At 40.2% G+C, this 25,531-nt stretch overlaps 2 protein-coding genes across 13 annotated transcripts in view; one reads left to right on the top strand and one right to left on the bottom strand.

The window, feature by feature from the left end:
* Positions 1 to 1,154: 1,154 nt before the first annotated feature.
* snrpb2 (small nuclear ribonucleoprotein polypeptide B2) lies at positions 1,155 to 4,989 on the bottom strand. 3 transcript variants are annotated; one of them, XM_023261973.3, is made up of 7 exons: positions 4,913 to 4,989; positions 4,276 to 4,347; positions 3,802 to 3,974; positions 3,595 to 3,729; positions 2,690 to 2,725; positions 2,218 to 2,306; positions 1,155 to 1,589 (listed from the first exon to the last, which is right to left on the bottom strand). In XM_023261973.3, exons 2-7 carry the CDS (start codon positions 4,337 to 4,339, stop codon positions 1,430 to 1,432), a joined length of 657 nt encoding a protein of 218 aa, XP_023117741.1. In that variant the 5' UTR covers positions 4,340 to 4,347; positions 4,913 to 4,989; the 3' UTR covers positions 1,155 to 1,429. The 3 variants fall into 3 exon arrangements, with proteins under 3 accessions (XP_023117741.1, XP_023117742.1, XP_023117740.1); XM_023261974.3 differs by having other exon boundaries at positions 4,838 to 4,914; XM_023261972.3 differs by lacking the exon at positions 4,913 to 4,989 and adding an exon at positions 4,740 to 4,879.
* A 429-nt stretch (positions 4,990 to 5,418) lies between these two features.
* kif16ba (kinesin family member 16Ba) overlaps positions 5,419 to 25,531 on the top strand; it is a 39,786-nt gene continuing 19,673 nt past the window's right edge. For 4 of the 10 annotated variants that reach the window (XM_055010059.1, XM_055010057.1, XM_055010058.1 and 1 more), the window contains exons 1-19: positions 5,420 to 5,778; positions 7,038 to 7,107; positions 8,645 to 8,758; positions 8,928 to 9,044; positions 13,511 to 13,608; positions 13,782 to 13,891; positions 14,515 to 14,657; positions 15,947 to 16,115; positions 16,196 to 16,327; positions 16,400 to 16,575; positions 17,238 to 17,303; positions 17,443 to 17,502; positions 17,598 to 17,717; positions 18,546 to 18,597; positions 18,958 to 19,095; positions 19,956 to 20,038; positions 20,557 to 20,645; positions 22,010 to 22,042; positions 22,349 to 22,402. In XM_055010059.1, the coding sequence (XP_054866034.1) occupies positions 5,732 to 5,778; positions 7,038 to 7,107; positions 8,645 to 8,758; positions 8,928 to 9,044; positions 13,511 to 13,608; positions 13,782 to 13,891; positions 14,515 to 14,657; positions 15,947 to 16,115; positions 16,196 to 16,327; positions 16,400 to 16,575; positions 17,238 to 17,303; positions 17,443 to 17,502; positions 17,598 to 17,717; positions 18,546 to 18,597; positions 18,958 to 19,095; positions 19,956 to 20,038; positions 20,557 to 20,645; positions 22,010 to 22,042; positions 22,349 to 22,402 (1,871 nt within the window). In that variant the 5' untranslated portion in view covers positions 5,420 to 5,731. Of the gene's footprint in view, positions 5,779 to 7,037; positions 7,108 to 8,644; positions 8,759 to 8,927; positions 9,045 to 13,510; positions 13,609 to 13,781; positions 13,892 to 14,485; positions 14,658 to 15,946; positions 16,116 to 16,195; positions 16,328 to 16,399; positions 16,576 to 17,237; positions 17,304 to 17,442; positions 17,503 to 17,597; positions 17,718 to 18,545; positions 18,598 to 18,957; positions 19,096 to 19,955; positions 20,039 to 20,556; positions 20,646 to 22,009; positions 22,043 to 22,348; positions 22,403 to 25,531 lie in introns of those variants that run through there. The other 6 variants (XM_055010054.1, XM_035944318.2, XM_023261968.3 and 3 more) reach the window with 4 other exon arrangements.

Here is a 25,531-nt window from a genome sequence, read left to right as displayed (position 1 = left end):
AAAATGACCTAAGTTTTGTCAAAAATATCCACATTTTGTATGGAATCATTAATAAATTGACAGAAAATATTAAATATTAGTCCAAAATACTCAGAAGTTGTTTTATATGATAAAAGAATTGTGAGAAGTGGATAAAAAAAAAATCATAAGAGAATATTCAAACATTGACAAAAATGTTTTAAAATCATTCAAAATTAATAAATATCTGTCAAAACTAATGTAAAAATTATTTTAAGAATCATCTAAAATGACTTAGTGTCCAAAATCATGGGAAAATGATGCAGGTGAACATTATTGAAAATTATTTTAAAAACATTTCAAAATTCTCCAAAATATCTTTAAAAATATCAAAAATTACTCAAAAGCTGATTGAAATGACTAAAAACTGTCCAAAATAATTGAAGACTTGCTCAGAATTACTCAAAATTGTCCAAAATCTAGAAATTGTCTCAAATATTTAAAAAAAAAATATCATGAATGATCTACATTGTCAAAAAAATTTAATCAGATTTTGTCAAAAATTTTGGGAAAACAATAAATATTTGTTCAAAATTACTTGAAATCCTCCACAATTACTTAAAAACAGTCCAAAATGTTTAGAGAATTGTCCTGTATGAATTAAAAATAGAAGAAAATTGCCCAAAATGTATCAAAACTAATTGAAAAGGGTCTAAAATTATCTTAAAAATCATCCAAAATGACTCAAAATGTGTCCAAAATTATTGACAAATGATTCGGTAAACATCTGATTTACTCTATTTGGAGTTAAAAAAAAAAAGAAAGTCCAAAATATATATTTTTTAAAATGCCTCAAAAGTGAGACATTACAATAATTAAAGACTTGCTCAGAATTATTCAAAACTGTGGAAATATATTAAAAATGTGCTAAAAATTACAAATGAATAATTATTAATAAATTGCCCAAAATTATTCAATATTTTTTCAAAATTGCTCAGAAGTTGTTTCATGTGACAAAAGAATTGTTGTAAAGGAAAAATAAAAAAAAAATAGAATATTCAAAAACTGGTCAAAATGTTTCTAAAATCATCCAAAATGACCAGAGTTGTCAAAACGTCATGTTTATTATTGATGATTATTATTATCATTATTACCATGTTCCATGTTGAGTCTGTAAAAACACGAGAGGAAAAAAACTCAGTAAAAACATTTTATTTTACAAATCAGACCAACAAACAAAAAACTATTTAATAAACAAACAGTAGAAAAAGTCCAGAAGAGTGGGTTCAATCCAGTCTGGTTTATGGGGTCCAGTCTGGTTTATGGGGTCCAGTCTGATTTATGGGGTCCAGACTGAGTTCTAGTGTCCAGACTGGGGTCCAGACCGGTTTATTGGGTCCAGTCTGGCTTGTGGGGTCCAGACTGGGGTCCAGTCTGGTTCTGGTCTCCAGTCTGGTCCTGGTCCAGCGGACTACTTCTTGGCATAGGTGATCTTCATGGCGCAGGTGGCGGTGATCCTGAAGCCCTGCAGGGCATCTTTAGCTACTCCTGCCTGGGCGTCGCTCTCAAACTCCACAAAGGAAATATCGTGTTTCCCCGGAACCAGCCGGACCTCTTTAAACCCGGGAAACCTGCAGAAACCAGGAACACTGAGGGAGGGCATCTGATACCGATCAATTACTGATAATCAATTAACGTTCTAACAGTGCAAAATTGTTTAAAAAAAAAAAAAAAAAGTGCTAAAAATGACAATAAATAAACAAATAATCATTAATAAATTTCCCAAAATTATTCAATATTTGTCCAAAATTACTCAGAAATTGTCTATATGATAAAAGATTTGTCATAAGTGCATAAAAAAATAGGACAATATAAATACAAATATTGGTCAAAACAAATGTAAAAATTATCCAAAATGACTTAAAATGTCCCAAATCATTGGAACATGATGCAAGTAAACATCTGAGTTTCTCCATTATGACTAAAAATTATTAAACATTTAAAAAAATTGTCCAAAATACCTTTAAAAATGTCAAAATGACTCAAAGCTGATTAAATGACTTCATCAGATATTCATTTAGACCGATTGTGAGTCATTCTGGATAATTTACAAGTTATTTAATAACTCGGTACTCTGGAGACATTTTAAGAAATTGTGGATAAATTTCCAGTAACTTTGTTCAGACTTAGTCAGCTGAGCTAATGTTTTATGTGACAGACGTCTGGAACATTCAGGAATATTAAAAAGGACGGACTCACTGGTTGAACAACATGGACAACATCATCTCGTTGGTCTCCTCGGGGAGGTTACTGAGGAACAGGATGTAGTTGGGCGGATTGTCTGGAACCTGAAAACACAGCTGAACATCATCAGCAAACAGTCGAATAAACCAGAATCTGAGAAAACAAGGCTTCATTTAGACGGAAACAGTTTTACAGTTCTATCTTCTAGTTTAATTTCTTATTTTTATGAAGAAAAGAAAGTTTTTTTATTATTATCATGACAAATATTGTCGTGAATATAAAGTCTGGACCTCTGGATTAGTGCAGCATCACTGAATCATTTTATTTCCTGGTGTTTTTGTCTTTTTATTTGACAGCAGAGTGAAGACAAAAAACAAGCACTTTATTATCTTCTGCACAAACCAGAGCTACAGTTTCTGGTTGGTACATAATTCCACACAGATATCTAACATCTTAAACAGGAAGCAGCAGATAAAGCGGGTCTTACCTGGACTGCAGGTGAGTGGACAGGTGGAGCTGAACCCTGCAAGGAACAAGATGACGATCAGAAAACAGCTAAAGTTTACCTTCGGCTGAGAAACTTTAGGAACAGCTGATGAAGATCATCTCAGTACGAGTACAGTATGACTCCAGCATGCGTGCACTGTTCAGCTGTCGGTAGGTCTACTCTAGAACTTCAAAATCTACACTAGAACTTCAAGGAACTCTGGAAATATTCCCAGTATGAAGGTAGAACTTTGATTAAATGATTTTGGACATTTTTGGGTCATTTTGGTTTATTTTTTTACTGATTAAAGGCAGGTTTTGAATCGTTTTGGAAAGGTTTGTCTCATTTTGGTCAAGTTTTGAGTGATTTAGGGAAAGTTTATGAAGCATTTTTGATGAACTTCAGCTACAATTTTCTGGTCTTTTTGGACGCACCTCTATGGACTTCAAGGCTTTAAATCTCCAGTTCTGAATGTTCTCAGTGAGATTAAACTTAAAGACTGGAAGCAGGAAAGGAGAACGTCCCCTGGAGAAAGTTCTAGAGTAGAACTACTGACAACTGTCCAGTTGTCGGTAGGTCTACTCTATAACTTTCTACAGGGGATGTTCTCCTCCGTGGACTTCAAGGACCTGGAACTCTGGATATATTTACAGTATGAAGGTAGAACTCTGATCATTAATAAAGTGACTGGAGAAGAAGAACCAGATGGTTCTGAGGAAGTTCTGAGGAGGTTCTGGGGGGAATTTTGTTCAGATCTAGTTGGTTTAATGTAGAACAAACCCATTCCAAAACCAGAAAACAGCTTCAGAGTTTAGCTTTTTGGCTCCATTTGGTCGTCAGGTCACTGAACTGTAAGAATTTATATGAAACAACCTGATGCTGGATGTCTGTAAACTGAAACTCACCAAAGCTGGTTTCTTGGTGAGGTTCGCTGCTGGCTCCTGAGCCTTCTTCTTCTTGTCCTTCTTCTTCTCCTTGTCGCCGTACGTTCCCTTCACCTTGGCGATGACCTCGGAGTCGGTCTTGGCGTACTGGATCCTCTGAAAGACAGCAGGACGTTAGTGAGGTGAAGCTGTGGATGGCGGCCCTGGACCGGCCGGGACGGGTCCTACCATGGGTTTGTTGTAGAAGGGGAAGCCCTGCAGCTGCCTCAGCGCATTGGTGGCGGCGGCCAGCTCCTTGAAGACGACGAAGGCCTGCCCCCTCATCTTCATCGTCTTCATGGCCACGATGTCGATGATCTGCCCGAACTGGGAGAAGAGCGCATAGAGCGAACGCTTCAACTCTGCAGGACGAACAAGAGGATGAATTTAATGGAGAGTAGAGAGACTTAGACTGAACTTTATTAATCCCTAGAGGGAACTTCAGTTGTTCCAGCAACATGGATATTCATCAAAGACAACAATAAGACAACACAGAATATTAGGGTCGGGTATAAAGTGAAGGTAAACCACATAATAGATTAGAAAACATCTTTTTTATTTGAGAACAGTTTATTTTGATCATGTAGCTTCATTCATGTTGACTTTTTATCAGAAATGGATCCTTCAATCTGTGGAAAGAGAGTAAAAAACAAACTAATTCACCTTCTTTCTTGACTTTGTCGTTGATGTTGTTGATGTAAATGGTGTGGTTTGGTCGGATATCCATGATGGTGTCTGGACAAAAGGACAGGAGCTCAGGTTTAACGTCTCGACTAATGTTTTTTTTTTATGTTGCTTATCTTATAAAAACAACTTTCAGCTTTGAATACTTTTATTTAAATGTAGCAGTGATAAATCAGTGATAAACGTCACTTTCAATTGGGCCATTTTACAGACAGAGTACTTTTCTTTTTACACCATTAAGCACAGTTTGCTGCTAATACTCGTACACTTCAGTAAAAGACCTAAATACTTCTGTACTTCAGTAAAACACCTGAGTACTCCTCCACCGGTGTATATTGCGCCCTGGTCAGTAAAAAGGCACCATAAACTCATATGTTGTTAAAACAGTAATAAAACTAGGACTGTTTTTTTTCCAGTTAGCTGCTAACATTAGCATACGTTACCTTCACGTTGGCTAGCTGCAAGCTATTAGCTTTCAGGCTTTTTGTAGCTTTTAACAGCAGAAAGTTTCTCAATAAAACATCACAGCTCTTTTATTTACCGAGTCGCTGTCAGGTGCTCAGTCTGATTGCACTCAGGTGAGAGTTAGAAGAAATTAGAGGAAAATTAACCTCACCTGCTCCCCGGTCACGAACTACAGGAAACAACAGGAAACACTAACTGCTGCCGCCGGGCTGCCTGTTGAAGCAGCTCTGGCCGCTGCCGCCCCGAGGAGGCCGGGAGGAGAACTGCAGGCGGCGTTTCACTCATTCATTCATCAAGCTTTGTTTACACAAATAGAATAAAGTAAAACAAAAAGATACTAGTGATAATAATTATAAAAACATATAAAACACAAAATAAAAACAAAGTTTGCTCATAGGAACCCTTGGATTTATTAAGTTTTCATGTATATTTTATAGGGGCATAACTTTAGTGTTATATTTGTCAGCGTAATCTCCATGATTAATAATACTGCAGTGTCTTAGCTTTAATATTGAAATTAGTTAGATTAATCACCATAAATGACAATATTGTACGGTCTTGGATTTATTATTTAAATTAGTATAAATATGTATGGTAAACATCTTAAAGTTCTCATGACTTCCGTACACGTAATGTTTATGTCTGCTTCTGTTTGTCACCTGAGAGCTAACAGGCTAACAGGCTAACAGGCTGCTGACCGGTCACTGGGTATCTGAGCCGGTTCACACCGAGACAGCGACGCGGTATCAGCGGACCCTGATACCGCCGGCGGCCCTCCCCTTTTCCCGCTCGGTATCTGTGTGGTTTGTTCCGTCTGTGAGTTGTCAGCCTGCCGCTTATCTCCGCGACTTTTCCCCCTTTTATCCCGCCGCTAGCCCGTTAGCCCGCCGGCTAACCAGCTGCCATAAAGCAGCGCCGCTCGCTGTGAAGCTAACTGACCGGGACCGGACGCACCGCAGCGGTATGTGCCATGGCATCGGTCCGGGTGGCTGTGCGGGTCCGGCCCATGAACAGGCGGTGAGTTGCGGACAGTGACGCGGTGTTTTGACGGCTAACGTCTTGTTTAACGACTTTAATGTGACTGTGTGATGCTAACGGCTCAGACAGATTTGTGCTAAAGTCCACAGCAGCGGGATAACGGCTGCTCGCTGCGGCTCCACGGGCCTGAAAGGGACTCATATCACATCTGCACTCTCTGTCTGGGTGGGTTTGTGGTTTTCATGGTTGATGAGCAACAACAGCAGGTGTTTTAAGTGTTTTAAACACAGGCTGTCCTCACCTGGATGAGTCTGAGACTGCAGAGATTACAGCAGATTAACTAACTAGCTAACTAACTAACTAGTAGACTAACCCACCACATTAGTCCCTTCCAGGGGCAGATCTGAGGCTGATCTGGGGAGGCTGCAGCCCTGAATCCTGATCATCTGCAGCAGAGAATCCAGGATGCTCATTAAACTCTGTGATCCTGTTTTTGATCAACTGGTTTCTGGGCCAGATAACCTGTTGACCACATGTTTACTGCTAAGAAGAGAGCACACACCAACAAAATAGAGTGAACTATGTACAGCTTTGAGTGGAAAAACCTTTTAAACCGTGACTCGTGAGCTTAAAAGTTCTATTTGGGGTGGAATAAACCTTTAAACCTGCGGGTACTTGGACAGAAAGTAGTATTTTGGGTGGTATAACTATAAATACAAGGAAAGTGGTATTTTGCCTGGAACAAATCTTATAAAACTACAAGTACTTGAACAGAAAGTTGTATTTTTGGTGGATTAAACCCTAAAAACTGCTAGTACTTGGACAGAAAGTAGTATTTTGGGTGAAATATACATTTAAAACAATACCTTGTGCACTTTATTCTTCATTCAGCTACGTAGAATCCAGTAGCTCTTAGCAACCAGAATATATTTTCACTGATTCTGTCGCAATTCAAAGGTTTTCTATGACGGTCATTGAAAAGTGTAGAGACAGAATATAAATACATGTTTTTCTGTGTGTGGAGACATTTTTAACAGTTAAGGTGGAAATGATTCATCTGTGGATGCCGAGTCTTCACAGGGATGAAACCTGCTTGAAGATTCTGTAAATTCAGATTCAGGATGTTCATTCTTTAGTTTCATTCCTGAAGGAGTCGCACAGATGTGGTTTCAGGATGTGTTTGGGGTAAAAGTGTGATCCATGATCTCAGAAGGAGTTTATTCAATGTCTGTCCAGAAGGATGAGTTCTGCGTCAGTCAGACTGAAGACTAAAAACATTCATTCCTGGTGTTTCACAGGGAGAAGGACCTGACTGCAAAAACCATCATCAAGATGGAAGGAACCAAAACCTCCATCACCAACCTCAAGGTACTTTTGTCTGTTATTACTTCCCTCAGGCTGTGTTCTCCAGGTGTTCTCTAGGACCTAGAGGACACCTAGAGTCTAGGTGTCCTCTAGGTGTTCTCTAGTTGTTCTCCCGGTGTCCTCTAGGTGTCCTCTAGGTGTTCTCTAGTTGTTCTCCCAGTGTCCTCTAGGTGTTCTCTAGTTGTTCTCCCGGTGTCCTCTAGGTGTCCTCTAGGTGTTCTCTAGTTGTTCTCCCGGTGTCCTCTAGGTGTTCTCTAGTTGTTCTCCCAGTGTTTTCTAGGTGTTCTCTAGTTGTTCTCCCGGTGTCCTCTAGGTGTTCTCTAGTTGTTCTCCCAGTGTCCTCTAGGTGTTCTCTAGTTGTTCTCCCGGTGTCCTCTAGGTGTCCTCTAGGTGTTCTCTAGTTGTTCTCCCGGTGTCCTCTAGGTGTCCTCTAGGTTTTCTCTAGTTGTTCTCCCAGTGTTCTCTGGGTGTTCTTTAGGTGTTCTCTAGTTGTCTTCTAGGTGTCCTCCAGGTGTCCTCCCGGTGTCCTCCCGGTGTTCTCCATGTGTTCTGCAGGTGTTCTGTAGGTGTCCTCTTGGTGTTCTCCAGGTGTCCTCCCGGTGTCCTCCAGGTGTTCTGCAGGTGTTCTGTAGGTGTCCTCTAGGTGTTCTGCAGTTGTTCTGGTGGATCATTTGGTGGATCTCCTCTCAGATTGACCAACCAATCCTGGACCAATATCTTCTCTTTAACTTTAACTGGTCCAACCTGATGCAGACTGTCTGACATATTTAACCTTTACTAAACGTTTACTGGTAGTCCACTCCAAACTAACTAACAACATGTCAAACAAGTTGTTAGAGGTCCATGGACTAGTTGTCAAGGATTAGAACTAGTTCTAGAAGTATGAGGAAAAGTTGGAGAAGTCTGCAGTCTAGTTGTAGAAGCCGGAGGACTAGTTGTAGAGGTCTAAGGATGAGTTAGAGAGGTCTGAAGTCTAAATGAATTGGAATGGATTGGATTGGAACTAGTTGTAGTCATCTGGTGACTAGTTGTAGAGATGTGAGGACTAGTTGTAAAGTTCAAAACTAGTTGTAGACATTCCGAGATTAGTTGTAGAGGACAGGAACTCTTTGTTGAGGTCTTTACCTAGGTGTAGAGGTGTGAGGACTAGTTGTAGAGGATTTGAAGTCTGAGGACTAGCTGTAGAGGTGTAAGAACTAGTTTTAGAGGTTTAGAACTGGCTGCAGAGGTGTAAGGACTGGTTATAGAAGATGGAAACTAGTTGTAGAGGTCTGAGGACTAGTTGTAGATTTCTAAAACTAGTTGCAGAGTTTTGGAAATAGTTGTAGTGGTCTGAAACTAATGTTAGAGGACAGGAACTTAGATGTAGATGTGTGAGGACTACTTGTTGAGGTCTGAGGACTAGTCGCAGAAGACAGGAACTAGTTGTAGAGGTTTAAAACTAGCTGTAGAGGTCAGGAATTAGATTTAATTTAGTTCACTTCTATATTGATCAGCCTCATCTTGAGTTTAATTAAATCCTGTGTTCTGATTGGTTCAGCTCCCCGATGGCGTTGCAGGAGACGTGACGAGGGATCGAACCAAAACCTTCACGTACGACTTCTCATACGACTCGACAGACTGTAAGAGCTCTGCCTTCGTCTCTCAGGAAAAGGTAAAGGAATGACCAGTGGGCTGGTCGTCCGGTGGGATGAACCTCAGATTGTTGACCGTTTACTCAGATGTGACTCGTTGTCAGAACGATACCGACTCTGATCGTCTGATGTGAAGTTTCTGATCAGCGTAACAGAAATAAAACTTTCATCTTCCTGTTTTACTCGCAGGTTTTCAAAGATCTGGGCTCTGATGTGCTGAAGGCGGCCTTCGAGGGCTACAACGCCTGCGTGTTTGCCTACGGTCAGACCGGCTCGGGGAAGTCCTACACCATGATGGGAACCCCGGTGAGACACCTTTTGTGGTGATTTTGCATCTCTTTTTTGGTGGTTTTGCAACTTTTTGTGGTGATTTTGCATCTTTTTTTTTTTTGCTAATTTGCATCTACTTGTGAAAATTTTGAGTCTTATTTTGGTGATTTTGAGTCTTTTTGTTGTGATTTTGTATCTTGTGTTGATTTTGAGTGATTTTTTTAGTCTATTTTGGCTTTGTGAGTATTTTGTGGTGATGTTGCATCTTTTTTTTTGGTTAACTTGCATGTACTTGTGGTAATTCTACATCCTCTTGTTCCGATGTTGCATCTTTTGGAGGTGGTTTTGAGTCCTATTTTGACCATTTTGAGTCTTATCTTGGCAATCTTCCATCTTTTGGTGACAATTTTTACTCTTTCTGGGGTGATTTTGAGTCTTTTGTGGTTAAATTGAGTTTTTGGTGTCAATTTTGAGTCTTTCTGTGGTGATTTTGAGTCCTCTTTTGGCCTTTTGAGTCTTATTTTGGCGATTTTTAGTCTTTTGTGGCAATTTTGAGTCTTTTTGTGGTGATTTTGATCCTTTTTGTGGCAATTTTTAGTCTTTTTGTGGATATTTTGAGTCTTTTTGTGGATATTTTGAGTTTTTTGTGTATATTTTGAGTCTTTTGGTGGATATTTTGAGTCTTTTGGTGGATATTTTGAGTCTTTTGTGAAGATTTTGAGTCTTTCTGTGACAGTGATGTAAACTCCAGTGAGACGTGTAACTTTGACCCAGAGAGCTGAGTGTGATCAGATTATTGGTCAGCTGCAGCAGTGAAGTCGGTGACGGTTTGACTGACCTGTCGTTTTCAGATGATAACGGTTCACAGATAATGAGTCCAAGTCCAACCCTCTGAAGGCTGGAAAGTCCTTCGGTAGCGTCTCATGCTAGTTTCCATGTTAGTAATCGACAAAACCACATGTTGGAGGACTGAAGTCAAAGCTGCTCTTCAACCAATCAATCAGCTACAGGAAAAATAAATCAATATGTAGATGAAGTAAATGTTCATGGAGCTCTGAGTGACTTCAGCTCAATAAATAAATAAATTAAACAACTAACCTGGTTGTTTTCTACTGACGTGTATTTTATGGTGATTGTGTTTTTGTGTGTTTTGTGTTGATTTTGTATGTTTTTGTGGTAGTTTCATATCTATTTGTTGTGATTTTATGTGTCTTTTTGATCATTTTGTGTCTTTTCAGTGATTTTTCTGTATATTTATGTTTATTTTGTGTATTTTTGTGGCGATTTAGCTTATTTTGGTGTGCATTTTTTGCCCCTTTGTGGGAGTTTGTGTGTTTTTAAGAGATTTTTTTGCAGGTTTTGTGGTAGTTTCACACCTGTTTGTGGTGATTTTGCTTTTTTTGCGTCTTTTTATAGCAAATTTTACTCTTAATGGTGATTTTGCATGTTTTTATGGTGACTGTATCTCGTTTTGGTGTTTTTTTTGTGTTTGTGGTAATTTTATGTCTTTTTTGGTGATTTTGCGTTTTTTGTGGTGATTTTGTGGGTTTTTTGGTGGCTTTGTGTCTTTTTATAGTGAGTTTTACTCTTAATTGTGAGTTTTGCATGTTTTTGTGGTGATTATGTGGGGTCTTTTGGTGGCTTTGTGTCTTTTTATAGTGAGTTTTACTCTTAATTGTGAGTTTTGCATGTTTTTGTGTTGATGTTGTGGTGATTTTGTGGGGTCTTTTGTGTCTTTGCAGTGAATTTTAGTCTAGTGGTGATTTTGCACATTTTTTGTGGTGACTTTGTGTTTTTTTGTGGTGGTTTTGTGCATTTTGTGAGGGTTTTTTTGGACATTTTTATAGTGACTTTTGCTCTTAATGGTGATTAAGAGCTTTCTCGTAATCTCTTTTTGGTGATTTTGTATCTTTTTGTCATCATTTTGTGTTTTTTGTGCTGGTTTTGTGTCTTTTGTAGTGAGTTTTACTCGTAATTACGAGTTCTGCATGTTTTTGTGGTGATTCTGTGTCTATTTTTGGAGAGTTTGTGGTGGTTTTTTAATAGTTTTTTGTGGTAACTGTGTTTTTTGTGGTGATTTTGTGGGGTTTTTTTGGTGCTTTTGTGTCTTTTTATAGTGAATTTTACTCTTAATTGTGAATTTTGCATGTTTTTGTGGTGATTGAGTCTCTTTTTTGGGGTTTTGTGTCTTTTTATAGTGACTTTTGTTGCTAATGGTTTGTCGTCATTTTGTGTGTCTTTTTGGTGATTTTGTGTTTTGTTGTGACTTTTTGTGGGTGTTTTGTTGATTTTGTTTCTTTGTGGTGATTTTGTGTGTCTTTTTGTTGATTTGGTGTTTTGTGGTGACTTTTTTGTGGCTGGTTTTGTGTGTTTGGGGTGATTTTCTGTCTTTTGTTGTGATTATTTGAGTTTTTTGATGCTTTTGTGTCTTTTTATAGTGAGCTTTACTCTTAATTGTGAGTTCTACATATTTTTGTGGTGACTTCAAGTCTCTTTTTGGAGATTTGTGTGTCTTTGTGGTGGTTTTGTATCGCACTCATCAGGACTTTGAATGTTGAGTTTTTCTTCCCATAAACAAAAGTAGTTTAAAACTGGGTGCAGCTGAATGTTTTGGGTGCAAGACATTAAAATCTTGATGTTTTTAAAAGTTACCAGAACAAATGGAGCAAGTTTGAAGTTGGGTGTCGGTTTCTAATCTGGAGTTTTGGTGAACAAAGACGACTCCATGTGAGGTTTCAGTCTTATCCAGTTCTAAGATCATGCTGTTTCCTTTGTTTTACCTGCCAATAGTCCAGATGTTGATGTTGTTGTTTCCTTACTGAATGCAGGTTGTTGTTGTTTTCCTACTGAATGCAGGTTGTTGTTGTTGTTGTTTTGTTACTGAATGTAGGTTGTTGTTGTTTCGTTACTGAATGCAGGTTGTTGTTCTTTGCTTACCGAAGGCAGGTTGTTGTTGTTTTTTCATTATTGAAGTCTGGTTGTTGTTGTCGTTTCCTTCCTGAAGGCAGGTTGTTGTTGTTTCCTTACTGAATGCAGGTTGTTGTTTTCTTACTGAAGGCAGGTTTTTGTTGTTGTTTCCTTACTGAATGCAGGTTGTTGTTGTTGTTTCATTACTGAATGCAGGTTGTTGTTGTTGTTTCATTACTGAATGCAGGTTTTTGTTATTGTTTCCTTACGGAAAGCAGGTTGTTGTTGTTTCCTTACTGAATGCAGGTTGTTGTTTTCTTACTGAATGCAGGTTTTTCTTGTTTCCTTACTGAATGCAGGTTGTTGTTGTTTTTTTCATACTGAATGCAGGTTGTTCTTCTTTCCTTACTGAATGCAAGTCGTTGTTGTTATTGTTTCCGTACTGAAAGCAGGTTGTTGTTGTTTTCTTACGGAATGCAGGTTGTTGTTGTTTTCTTACTGAAGGCAGATTGTTGTTGTTTTCCTTACTGAAGATAGCTTGTTGTTGTTTCTTTACTGAATGCAGGTTGTTGTTGTTTCCTTACTAAAGGCAGGTTGTTGTTGTTGTTGTTTCCTTACTGAAGGTAGGTTTTTGTTTTTTCTTACTGAATGCAGTTTGTTGTTGTTTCCTTACTGAAGGCAGGTTGTTGTTGTTGTTTCCGTACTGAAGTCAGGTTGTTGTTGTTGTTTCCTTACTGAAGGCAGGTTGTTGTTGTTTCCGTACTGAAGGCAGGTTGTTGTTGTTGTTTCCTTACTGAAGGCAGGTTGTTGTTGTTGTTTCCGTACTGAAGTCAGGTTGTTGTTGTTGTTTCCTTACTGAAAGCAGGTTGTTGTTGTTTTTTCCTTACTGAATGCAGATTGTTGTTTTCTTACTGAATGCAGCTTGTTGTTGTTGTTTTGTTACTGAATGCAGGTTGTTGTTGTTGTTGTTGTTTCATTACTGAATGCAGGTTGTTGTTGTTGTTTCATTACTGAATGCAGGTTGTTGTTGTTGTTTCATTACTGAATGCAGGTTGTTGTTGTTGTTTCATTACTGAATGCAGGTTGTTGTTTTTGTTTCGTTACTGAATGCAGGTTGTTGTTCTTTGCTTACTGAATGCAGGTTGTTGTTCTTTTCTTACTTAATGCAGGTTATTGTTGTTTCCTTACTGAATGCAGGTTGTTGTTGTTGTTTTCGTACTGAATGCAGGCTGTTGGTGTTTCCTTACTGAATGCAGGTGGTTGTTGTTTACTTACTGAAGGCCGGTTGTTGTTGTTGTTTCCTTACTGAATGCAGGTTGTTGTTGTTGTTTTTACTGAATGCAGGCTGTTGTTGTTACCTTACTGAAGTCAAGTTGTTGTTTTCTTACTGAAGGTAGGTTGTTGTTTTCTTACTGAAGGCAGGTTGTTGTTGATGTTTTCTTACTGAATGCAGGTTGCTGTTGATGTTGTTGTTTTCTTACTGAAGGCAGGCTATTGTTTCTTTCTGATGGCAGGTTGTTGTTGTTTTCTTACTGACGGCAGGCTGTTTTTGTTGTTTTCTTATTGAATGCAGGTTGTTGTTGTCATTGTTTCAGGGCGATGCCGGTCTGATCCCGAGGATCTGTGAAGGTCTGTTCAGTCGGATCTCTGATGCCACACGATGGGACGAAGCTTCATTTCGCACAGAAGTCAGGTGAGAAAGATCAAAGGCTGGAACTGTGAGAGTTTGAGTGAAAACAAAATTCTGAACCATCTGTCCAACAGTCCATAATAGTCCTGCTGTGAACACACCAATGTGGAGGAGTTGTGTGTCAGAAACGTAAACTTGAAGAACTGAAGAACTGATGGTTTTGGTTGTGTCTGCAGCTACCTGGAGATCTACAACGAGAGAGTGAGAGACCTTCTGAGGAGGAAATCCACGCAGACCTACAACCTGAGAGTCCGGGAGCATCCGAAGGACGGACCCTACGTTGAAGGTAGAGAACAAAGCTAGATGTCGGTTTAGGAGGTCATTTATTCACACTGAAGCTTTGATGGAGTTTTCTCATCCCTGACTTATCCACTTGAATCTGTATAATTCTTCTTCTTCTTCTTCCTCTTCTTCTTCCTCTTCTTCTTCTTTCTCTTCTTCTTTTTCTTCTTTCTCTTCTTCCTTCTCTTCTTCATCTTCTTCTTCCTCCTCTTCTTCATCTTCTTCTGTCTTCTTCATTTTCTTCTTCTTCATCTTCTACTTCATCTTTATCTTCATCTTCTTCTTTGTCCTCTTCTTCATCTTCTTGCTCTTTGTTGTCTTTTTCTTCTTCGTCCTCTTCTTATTCGTCCTCTTCTCCTTTGTCTTCTTCATCTTCTTCCTCGTGTTCTTCTTCTTGCTCTTCTTTGTCTTTTTTGTCTTCATTTTCTTGCTCTTTGTCTTCTTTGTTGGGCATGCATTGTTGGGCATGCTCTAGAGGATGTCTAGCACATTGCTGCTAGGTTTTCGGTTTTGTTTTGTTTTATTTGTTTTATTTTTCTTTAAAATGGATTTCTTGGAGCTGTTTCCGCCTCGGTTCAGGTTCCTGCTGTGTTTCTAGATCTCTGAATCAGTTCCTCCTGCCGTCAGATCTGTCCAAACACCTGGTGCAGCACTACAGCGATGTGGAGGAGCTGATGGAGGCCGGAAACATCAACCGAACCACTGCCAGCACCGGCATGAACGATGTCAGCAGCCGCTCCCACGCCATCTTCACCATCAACTTCACTCAGGTCAGCCGCAGAGCTTCAACAAACTCCTTAACTGGTTCATCATCATTCATTATTTTTACCCACAAGCAGAAAAAATAAACAGAATTATTAATTTAACCGCAAAAAAAAAAACACTTTTTCGCAATTGGCCAATAAAATCCAAAATATTAAACAAGTTATTGAACAGTCTTCTGTCTTATCAGTTCAGCATGTCTGGATTGGATTACCAATGAGTAAATTAGTAAAATAGAATATCTACTGATTGATCTATCGGCACGTAATCCCAAGAAATAAATGTATACAGGAGTTCCTTGACTGACGTCGGAGTTCCATTCCTACGGCGCCACCTAAGTCGATTTTCATTGTAAGTTGGAACTCCGGCGAAAATGTAAACAAAGCCATTACGTACATCATGATATCGATCAGTTCTTCAGAAAAGTCATGAATACCAACGACTTTCATGCATGTATGAATCATTTCATCACATGTTCAAGTATGAGCTTTTTTATCAGCAATGATCGTCGAGACAGTCGTGCGACTTAAGTCAAGCAACCGGCCGATGTTGGTCAGTGTTTCTTCCTGTTCCCAGCATTTTATTCTATCTAATTTCACTACCATGGAGACGGCTTTCCTTTTCTTCCAAGCATCAGAAGAGTCTGACTTACGCTGGGAGCCATAATGAAGGACAAAAAGTTAGTGAATGTAGCACAATCCAAGGTGGCGCACAACCAGAGAATGGAAACAAAGCTGTCTGATAGCACCGCATGACAACATATTTATCCGCTCCACTCACCATCTAGTTCCACGTAACCAGTTCAGATGTGACGATGAAATGCCATAGGTCGAGGACGTCCTGTATTTGTATTTGACTATCAATTAATAAATTAATTAAATAAAATATTTACTGACTGACTTATCAACACATAATCCCAAGAAATGAATGTATAGTTCAGAGCTGTAGGACTTATTGGAAACTCAAGACTGCCATGTATATGACTGTCTGTAGCCCCCAAAATGTCTTTTTTATATCTTCAATGATAACTAAAAATCTATCTTAGACCTCCTTCCGTAGAACATCTCAGATTTAAGGCTTTGATGTTTTTCTTTGTTATACCTGTTAGTAAAGTGAAATCTTTGGTTTGAGACGTTTGATCGGACGTTTGAGCGCCTCCTTAAATTGATTCATTTAACCTTTATTTAAACTTTGACTCATTTTTCCTCACTGTGGGTTCATTTTTCACGTGTTTTGGGTTTCTGAGAGTTAATTACACTGATCATTAGCTGACGGATGTAAATTTGTCTTCTTCCAGGCGAAGTTCGATGCTGAGATGCCGAGTGAAACGGTCAGTAAGATCCACCTGGTCGATCTGGCCGGCAGCGAGCGAGCCGACGCCACCGGAGCCACCGGCGTCCGGCTGAAGGAAGGAGGAAATATCAACAAGTCTCTGGTCACGCTGGGAAACGTCATCTCGGCTCTGGGTCAGAAATGTTGATGAGTTTATTGGTTCAGCTTCCTGTTGTTTTTCTGTGGGTTTGATCCCGACTATTCCTCCTTTCAGCCGACATGACGCAGGACGGCGTGAACACCAACCTGAAGAAGAAGTCGGTGTTCGTCCCCTACAGAGACTCGGTGCTGACGTGGCTGCTGAAGGACAGTCTGGGTGGAAACTCAAAGACCATCATGATCGCCAGTGAGTGCCACGCACTGCTGTGATCTGGTTATCGAGTGTCAGGTTGGTTAATAATCATCTCTCTTGTTTCAGCCGTCTCCCCCGCTGATGTGAACTATGGCGAGACGCTCAGCACTCTGCGCTACGCCAACCGAGCCAAGAACATCATCAACAAGCCCACCATCAACGAGGACGCCAACGTCAGGCTGATCAGGGAACTGCGGGCGGAGATCGCCCGGCTGAAGGCTCTGCTGGTTCAGGGCAATCAGGTAATCTGACGGAGGGAGGAAGCAGTAGAACTCAAGCAAACAGGCTTTACAGTAATGTAAAATGAATTTTACTGCATTACCTTTCAACAAACCAACAGTGAATCATATACAGCAGGTAACCCTCTGAACCCTGAGCAGTTTCTGGATTTTTTTTTTTTTTTTAAAATTTGTTTTTTTTGTTGTTTTTTTTTTTTTTGCTCCACTTTTGTTTTTCCTCACCGTGGATTTGTTTTTCCTCACCGTTGTCTTGTTTTTCCTCACCGTTGTCTTGTTTTTCCTCACTGTGGGTTAATGTTCCCTCTCTGTTTCCTCCACATGTCCAACATGCTTCCAAGTGTCTACAGATGTTAAAACACTGGAAAAAGAGAGGTTAAACTCTACTGTTTTTTTTAAAAAATCACCAAAATGTCACCATTTATCAGCCAGACACTGAAAACAGAAGAAAAATCATCAGATTTTCAGCTTTTACTGGTGTTACATGTGGTTCCATCAGGAAAAAAATAACCAAATCTGAGCTTAAAACGGATATTTCATCAAAACCACTTTAGAGTTCAGAGGGTTCAAATGAATGCAACAAATAAAATATTTCACACTTGGTGGAAAAAGTCTTTAATTTTTATTGTATTACATTTCATTGATATCTTTGTTGTGTTTTTTGTCAGATCGCTCTGCTGGATTCGCCCACAGCTCTGAGTATGGAGGAGAAGCTGCACCAGAATGAAGCCAGAGTGAGTCACATCGTTCTTCCTTAAAGCATCTAAATGTGCTAAAAACAGTTTAGAAAGTCAGAATGAAAGCACCAAACTAGACTGACATTTATTTAGACTATTTATTTATTGAAAGGTTTGTGTTGGTTTGTGTTTGCAGGTCCTGGAGCTGACTAAAGAGTGGACCAACAAATGGAACGAGACTCAGAACATCCTGAAGGTAAGCTCATCAGTATCATCCATCCAGTTCCTTGGTTTGTTCTGAATCCTCCGACTCTCTGCTCTGTGAAGCTGAAGTGTGAAAACGTTTTGCAGGAGGAGACTCTGGCTCTGAGGAAGGAGGGGATCGGCGTGGTGTTGGACTCCGAGCTGCCTCACCTCATCGGCATAGACGACGACCTCCTCAGCACTGGCATCATCCTGTACCATCTAAAGGTTCGACTGAGCCTCTACGAACACCAAAATCTAGATCTCTATGAACACCAACAACTTAGACCTCTATGAACATTTAGACCTCTATGAACACCCACATCTAGACCTCTATGAACATTTAGACCTCTATGAACACCAACAACTTAGACCTCTATGAACATTTAGACCCCTATGAACACCAACAACTAGACCTCTATGAACACCAGATTCTGTTTCCTACCAATGAGTCCACATCAACATTTAGTCTAAACATCTAAAAACTGGAAGCTTGTCAAATATTTCACACACCAGATTCTACTGATGTCAAAGTTTTTCACTTTCTCCAAACTTTAAGGGTAAATAATTAAAAGTTTGTCCTCTTCTGGAACCTTTTCAAATAGATCTGCTGGAACAACTTTTGTCTCAATCCAGAATAACTTGAAACTGGTCCAAAGTGACTCAAATTTGTCCAGAATGATCCAAAAAAAATTGAAATTCGTGTTAAATTACTGAAAATTGTTTAATATGACTCAAAGTTTGTCTCCAAATGGTTTAAAATCACTGAAAAATGGCCCAAAAGACTCAAAAATAGTCCAAAATAACTTCAAATCTCTCCAAAATGATCCAGATGGGACTCATATTGGCATTCTGTTTAAATATCTAAAAACTGGAACCATGTCTGGTCCAACTTTAACACATCAGGTTCTACTGATGTTAGAGCCTCAACGGTTGGTGAAATGAGAAGATGCAGCAACGTGTTTCCTGAGTCCTGTCTGATCTAAATCCTTCAGCTGATATTTGCCAGAAGAAGAGTGAATGTTTCGATGGTAATGTGTTCGTGTTTCTTCTCAGGAGGGTCGGACCTACGTGGGTCGAGAGGACGCCTCCACAGAGCAGGACATCAGTGAGTCCGTCTATTTGTGTTTATTTTTGTCTCTGTGTGGCGGTTTTGTGGTCAGTTTGTCTCTTTGTGGGGGTTTTGTGTCAGTTTGTGATTGTTTTGTGCGACTTTGTGGTAGTTTTGTGTGTTTTGGTGGTCTGTTTGCGTCTTTTTGTGGTAGTTTTGTGTCTCTTTGTGGTGGTTTTGTGTCTCTTTGTGTTTGTTTTGTGTCTTTTTGTGGTAGTTTTGTGCCTATTTGTGGTGGTTCAGTGTTTTTTTTTGTCTTTCCCTTGTGTTTTTAAACTGTTGATCCAAAGGGGTGTTGCCTGATGCAGTGTTTGCGTCCTGACGGTCTCTATGTGTGTTGTTGTTGTTCTCCTGCAGTTCTTCACGGTTTGGACCTGGAGAGTGAACACTGCATGTTTGAGAACCAGAACGGGAATGTGACTCTGGTACCGCTGGGTGGAGCACAGTGTTCGGTGAACGGAGTCCAAGTGACGGAGCCGTCGCAGCTCAACCAAGGTGAGTATTGTCTGTGTGTTCATTAGTACTCTTAGTGTCTTTATGTTTGCTACATGACACCAAAAAAAGACACAGATTTGTCATAGAACATCAAAACATGTCCAAAGTGACTCCTCGACCATGCAGAAGGAGTTCAAACTTGTCCACAGAGATAGAAAATTGTTCAAAGTGACTCATAAATGAACCAGAAGAATTCATAATATGTCCAAAGGGATCACAAATAACTCTCATATTATCCGAAATGGTTCAAAATGTGTCCACAGTGACAAATTAATCATCCAAAATGACTTCAAATGTTTGTAGGAGTTCGAACTTGTCCACAAAGTTAGAAAACTGGCCAAAATAACATTAAAAAAGTGACAAATTTTCCAAAATTACTCAAAAATGTATCCATAATGATAAAAATGTGTCCAAAATGACTCAAGATTTGTTTAAAATGGTCCAAAACTTGTCCAAAGTGAGTTAGACATGTCCAAAAAGATAAAAACATTGTCTAAAACAATTCCAATCTTGTGCAGAATAAGTTAAAAGTTGTTGAAAAAGACCTAAAAACATCTAAAATGACAACAACATATATATTAATATTGAAAATGTCTCAAAATGTCTCCACAACTGTTGAAAATGACTCAAAACTTTCAAACTTGTCCACAAAGTTAGAAAATTGTTCAAAATAAGAAATAAGTGACTCGATTTGTCCAAAATGATCCAAAACTTGTCCAAAATGACTCAAATCTTGTGCAGAATAAGTTAAAAGTTGTTGAAAAAGTCCTAAAAACATCTGAAATGACAACAACTTATATATTAATATTGAAAATGTGTCCAGAAAGCTTCATTTGTTATGACTGTTACGTCTCCTCCAGGTGCCGTTATTCTGCTCGGCAGGACCAACATGTTTCGCTTCAACCACCCGAAGGAGGCGGCCAAGCTGAGGGAGAAACGGAAGGTGAGTCCATCCGTCTGGTTGTGGATGTCCTGAAGGTGTCCGTCTGGTTGTGGATGTCCTGAAGGTGTCCGTCTGGTTGTGGATGTCCTGAAGGTGTCCGTCTGGTTGTGAATGTTCTAAAGGTGTCCGTCTGGTTGTGGATGTCCTCAAGGTGTCCATCTGGTTGTGGGTATTCTGAAGGTGTCCGTCTGGTTGTCGATGTCCTGAAGGTGTCCGTCTGGTTGTGGATGTTCTGAAGATGTCCGTCTGGTTGTCGATGTCCTGAAGGTGTCCGTCTGGTTATGGATGTTCTGAAGGTGTCCATCTGGTTGTGGATGTCCTGAAGGTGTCCGTCTGGTTGTGGATGTTCCGAAGATGTCCGTCTGGTTGTGGATGTCCTGATTGTGTCTGTCTGGTTGTGGATGCTCTGAAGGTGTTGATCTGGTTGTGGATGTTCTGAAGGTGTCCGTGTGGTTGTGGATGTCCTGAAGGTGTCCCTCGATTTGTGAATAGGTTGTGTTTTTGTGTTTCCTCCTCAGAGCGGCCTGCTCTCCACCTTCAGCCTGTCTATGACCGATCTGTCCAAGTCCTGTGAGAACCTGTCCACCGTGATGCTCTACAACCCAGGGTGAGTCCTTGAACACACCACGAACCACCTGCATGTGGTGATTGGCTGCATCTTCCCTCTGCATCAGACTGAACGCTGAAACGTCCCACAGACAGTGAATCAGCCTGTTAGATCATAACTGGAAAGTTCAAAGTTCCTCCAGCAGCTCTGAAAAACTGCCATGCAGATCTCCATGCTGATTGGTTAACCTTCTGAAAACTAAAACCTGCTGGCAGGTTTATAAAATTTATCATCTAGAAGCTGAAAACACAGAAACAGCAGACTTTTTTCTTTCAACGGTCCACGAATGCATCATGTGTGAGATTCAATTCTGTCTAAAACACCAGCCTCGTCTACACAATGCATTCAAAGACCATCAGGAATTGAAAATCTCATGATTCTTCATGTGATATAAAGGTGTCTTTTTTCCAAAATACCAAAAACCTGTCAAAAATTTTCTAAAATCTGTCCAAAATGATTAAAATCATCCAACATAACTTTTATATTTGTATTTATATATCTATAAAATTATGTATTGGTTTTTTCATAACAACTCAAAATTTGATTCACACCTGTCCAAAATGACTACAAATTACTCTAGTGTGACAATTTTTCTTCCCAAAATGACTCAGAATTCATCCTTTTTTTTTCAAATAGTCCAAAATGACTCAACATTCATCTAAACTTATTCAAAATTTTATAAAAAATGTCAAAATAATATTCCAACAAAACTTAAAAATGGTACTTATACTTAGAAAATGTTTGTCCTGAATCCGATTTTGATCAAAACTGTTTACAAAATTTGTCCAAAACAACTTAAACGTGTCCAGAATGATTGAAGTAATTCAGAATTATTCCAAAATGCATCTGTCCTGCTCAGATATACTTATGTTATGGGGCGTTTACTGAGCACATTCCTGCTCCCCAGAGGATGAACCTTCTCCATGTCTGACTCTCTGAGGGTGTATCTGCTGTGTTGAAGGTTCTCCAGAGGATGAACTGTGCTCTGAGCTTTATTATCCCTTATTAATCCCACGAGGGGAAATTCTGATTTTCGCATATCTCCCCAACTCGGGGGGTCAGAGCGCAGGGTCAACCGCGGTACAGCGCCCCTGGAGCAGGAAGGGTTAAGGGCCTTGCTCAAGGGCCCAACAGTGGCCACATCGGGGTTTGAACCTCTGACCTTCCGATTAGTAGTCCAGAGTCTTAACCGTTGCGCCACCACTGCCCCAAAGGAGACGAGCCAGCCAGGAGTCGAACCTAGAATCTTCTGATCCGTAGTCAGACGCGTTATCCATTGCGCAGTTTTGGTGTGTTGTGTTGGTGAACAGCCACCTTCCTGTCATGTGGGATAAACTTTAACTATTTCCTGTCCTTGTCGACAGTCTCTTCACTGAGAAGGGCCCCGTCTTCCTCAGGTAGACTCACTTCCTGTTCTACCTGTCCCGTTCTGACCCAAAGACGTGTCCAGTCTCACCTGAACCCTCATTTCCTGTTTAGTTCCTCATCAGTTCACTGCTTCTGTTTTCTGTCCGACAATAGAAGAAGAGTCCTGACATTTCATTTACAACCGCTACTTCCTGTTTACCCCCCCACTGTGTGTGTCTGTTGTGTTACTCTGTGTGTGTGTGTGTTTTCTCTATAATAAATTAACTGGTGTGTGTTTGTGTTTGTGTGTATTTTCCCTTTAATAAATCAGCTGATGTGTGTGTGTGTGTTTCCAGGTTGGAGTTTGAGAGGCAGCAGAGGGAGGAGTTGGAGAAACTGGAGCTGAAAAGGTACCAGGAGTCAAAATGTAGTCCAACTCTGAAATCACACAACACACTTTTACTAAACACAACTTTGCTGCACAAGCTCAGATTGTTTATTTATTTGTTAATTTTGACCTAAATCTAAATTTTGTAAAATATCTAGCCGAATTTTAAGAACTTCCCAAATTTTCAAGACAGACGTTCTGTATTTTTTACCTTCAAAACAAACATCTCGCCTGTATCTGTTAGGTATTTAGACTAAATGTTGACATGGACTCATTGGTAGGAACCAGAACCTGGTGTTCATTGAGGTCTAGATGTTGGTCTTCATAGAGGTCTAGATGTTGGTCTTCATAGAGGTCTAGATGTTGGTCTTCATAGAGGTCTAGATGTTGGTCTTCATAGAGGTCTAGATGTTCATAGAGGTCTAGATGTTCATAGAGGTCTAGATGTTGGTGTTCATAGGGGTTCTAGATGTTGGTGTTTATAGAGGTCTAGATGTTGATCTTCATATAGGTCTAGATGTTGGTCTTCATAGAGGTCTAGATGTTGGTGTTTATAGAGGTCTAGATGTTGGTCTTCATAGAGGTCTAGATGTTCATAGATCAGTCCCCCCTATAAGCTGCCCCCCCCCCCCAAAAAAAAAACACCCCATAAGTACACTACAAAACATAAGAGGGAAGTTATTGAGTTGTATTAGTAATAGGAAATTCCCTAAAATTATTTTTTTTAAAAAATAAAAATTTTATATCAAACCAAGAGTTGTACTATGACGAGGAGGAGAGAGTTTATGGCTGCAGTAAATTTGGTGACACTACAGTGCATAAGAGTTATTGATTTTTTTTTTTTTTTTAACTATTAAAAAATCCTTCTGCTCTCAGCTCTCGTAGGAGGCGGTCGCACTTTTCCTCGCTCCGCTATCTCTGTTCCTCCCCATACCCTCATGTTTCCTTGCTTGCTGCATTTCTTCGTCTCGTCTCGTCTGTCTGACTTGGAGCGATCGCTTGGCACTGGACCTTCAAAACACCGATCATGGACTTGATTAACTGGTCTCTCAACGCAATTGACAAGATTGTTGCCACAAAGAGCACAGGCCTAGGGGAGCCTACCTGCCCGGATGGGAGTTTTGCCTCTGGTTACATGATCGACGCCTGGGGGAAGTGGAAGGGGATCATGTGCCTGGCACCCCTATCCGTGGAGGATGTGGAAGATGTTTATATATTCAGATTTATGATGATAGGCCTGCTGATAATTGGCTTGTTCATTGGCCTGAGCTTCTGGAAAATCAGGAAGACCGCACACAGAAACGACGTCCAAACTCTGCTGGTCTGTGCAAACGACCGGATCACGGCTGCCGATTCTCGGTATGACGAACTCAATCGTAAGATGAACAATTTGCTTGGTGTGACTGTTGATTTGAGTCGCAGATTGGAAGCCATCAGGGTGAGAATCGCTACAGCTGAGGTCTAAAATTGTTGAGAGCAGTAGGGGGAAGGTGAAATTATTCCTCTCCCGCCCAAACATGAAGATAACTGATTGCATTCTGGCGCCCCTGGAACAACAAAAAACTCCTCTGGAAGTTCCATGGCCAAGAGATAGCTCTCCTAAACCCCCCCCACTTTCCCAAGGACACCTGTTGACTTTTGGACCGGGCCAACTGAGGACGTCTCCATAGCAACCTTGCTGTGTTATCGCTCCCACCCTCGCGAACTGAGACACCGGAGGTCTGAGATGGAAGAAGATGGGCTACACGCATACACAGACATTCGGACTCATGAACTGAGGACTGAGCTAAACATTCGCACACATGTCCATAACCCCCCCCCCACAAGCTTTCCTCACTATACACAGGAGCCAGGAATCCGTGCAGTAATTTGCTGCACAGGAACCAGTTAACTGCGGTGCTCCCCCCTCCTCCACCCCACATCCTTATCCCAACTATCCTTGTCCAACGTCATGCTTTGCCTGTTTGCGGGTTTGTTTTTTTAGGTTCCTTCTCAAATGGAATTTCCCAACATTGGAGGTTTCATTTTGTACAATGAGCATTTTTTTCATTTACCCTCTGCAATCCCTACCCATATCCCAACATGTCCTTTTTCTTTTTTTCCTCAAGAAAGGTGCACGCAGCACTGCGCAGCAGCCGGAGCTGTCATTGGCAGGGCAGCTCAAATGAAATTTCGTTGTATATGAAAGTGTGCAATGACCAATAAAGATTGATTGATTCAAATTATGAAAAAAAAAAAAATTATATCAAACCAAGAGTTGTAGTATGACCAGGAGTCAGTTGCTGGCTGCAGTAAATTTATTGAATATTTGTGTCTCTTCGCTGTTTGCAGCAACTTTGCATTTTGCAGACGGTCCCTGTTCACTCGTCGCACAGTCGGCTGCTCATAGACACCAGTGTCATTTCTGCAGCTCGAAAGACAGCTACTTTTGATTAAACTGGGCTTCTAGCACATTGTCTACCTTACAACAATGGAAAAGAGGCATCGTTTATGTTTAGACAACGTATATTTAATGAGTTATTGATGCCGGAGGTCCGAATTTGAGAATATCTTTCCAACTTTACCGAGCTGTGTTTTGTTTCCTGACGTCGCCGTAATTCGCTGGCTTCATGCTGTCATTTGCGAGCATTTCACCACAAATAACATAATTTTGTCTTGTCCTTTCAGAAAACCTAATTTAAGGTAACTCTCGAGGTATAGCCGAAGTTTTTAGGTACTGATGAATCTTCACCCGTTTTGCGTTTTCCAACACCGTTTCGGTCAGTAATTTTCTAACTGCACACAAACTAATGAATCGGGATGAACTCGAAGCCAACCTGAAGAAAGTGTGGAGAGAAGTTGAAAGGTCAAGGAGGTGTGGACATCGAAGAGCAAAGGATTTTTAAAGAAAGACCAAATAAATGTGTTTTAAAAACTTTTATAGGTAGACTTGTGATGACACAGTGAGTCTGTTACTCTGTTTTTATCCAGAATGTAAAAATAAATTATTTATAACATCACAGCCTCAGAGCAGACAAAGCTTCACGTCCCCCTTCAGATCTCTGGCGCCCCCCAGGTTGGGAACCACTGGTCTAGATGTTGGTCTTCATAGAGGTCTAGATGTTGGTGTTCATAGGGGTTCTAGATGTTGGTGTTCATAGGGGTCTAGATG

Source organism: Amphiprion ocellaris, chromosome 4 (genome assembly GCF_022539595.1).
Source record: "Amphiprion ocellaris isolate individual 3 ecotype Okinawa chromosome 4, ASM2253959v1, whole genome shotgun sequence".
Classification (NCBI taxonomy): domain Eukaryota; kingdom Metazoa; phylum Chordata; class Actinopteri; family Pomacentridae; genus Amphiprion; species Amphiprion ocellaris.
Note: the sequence above shows the minus strand (reverse complement) of the source record. Positions and strands in the feature narration are given on the sequence as shown.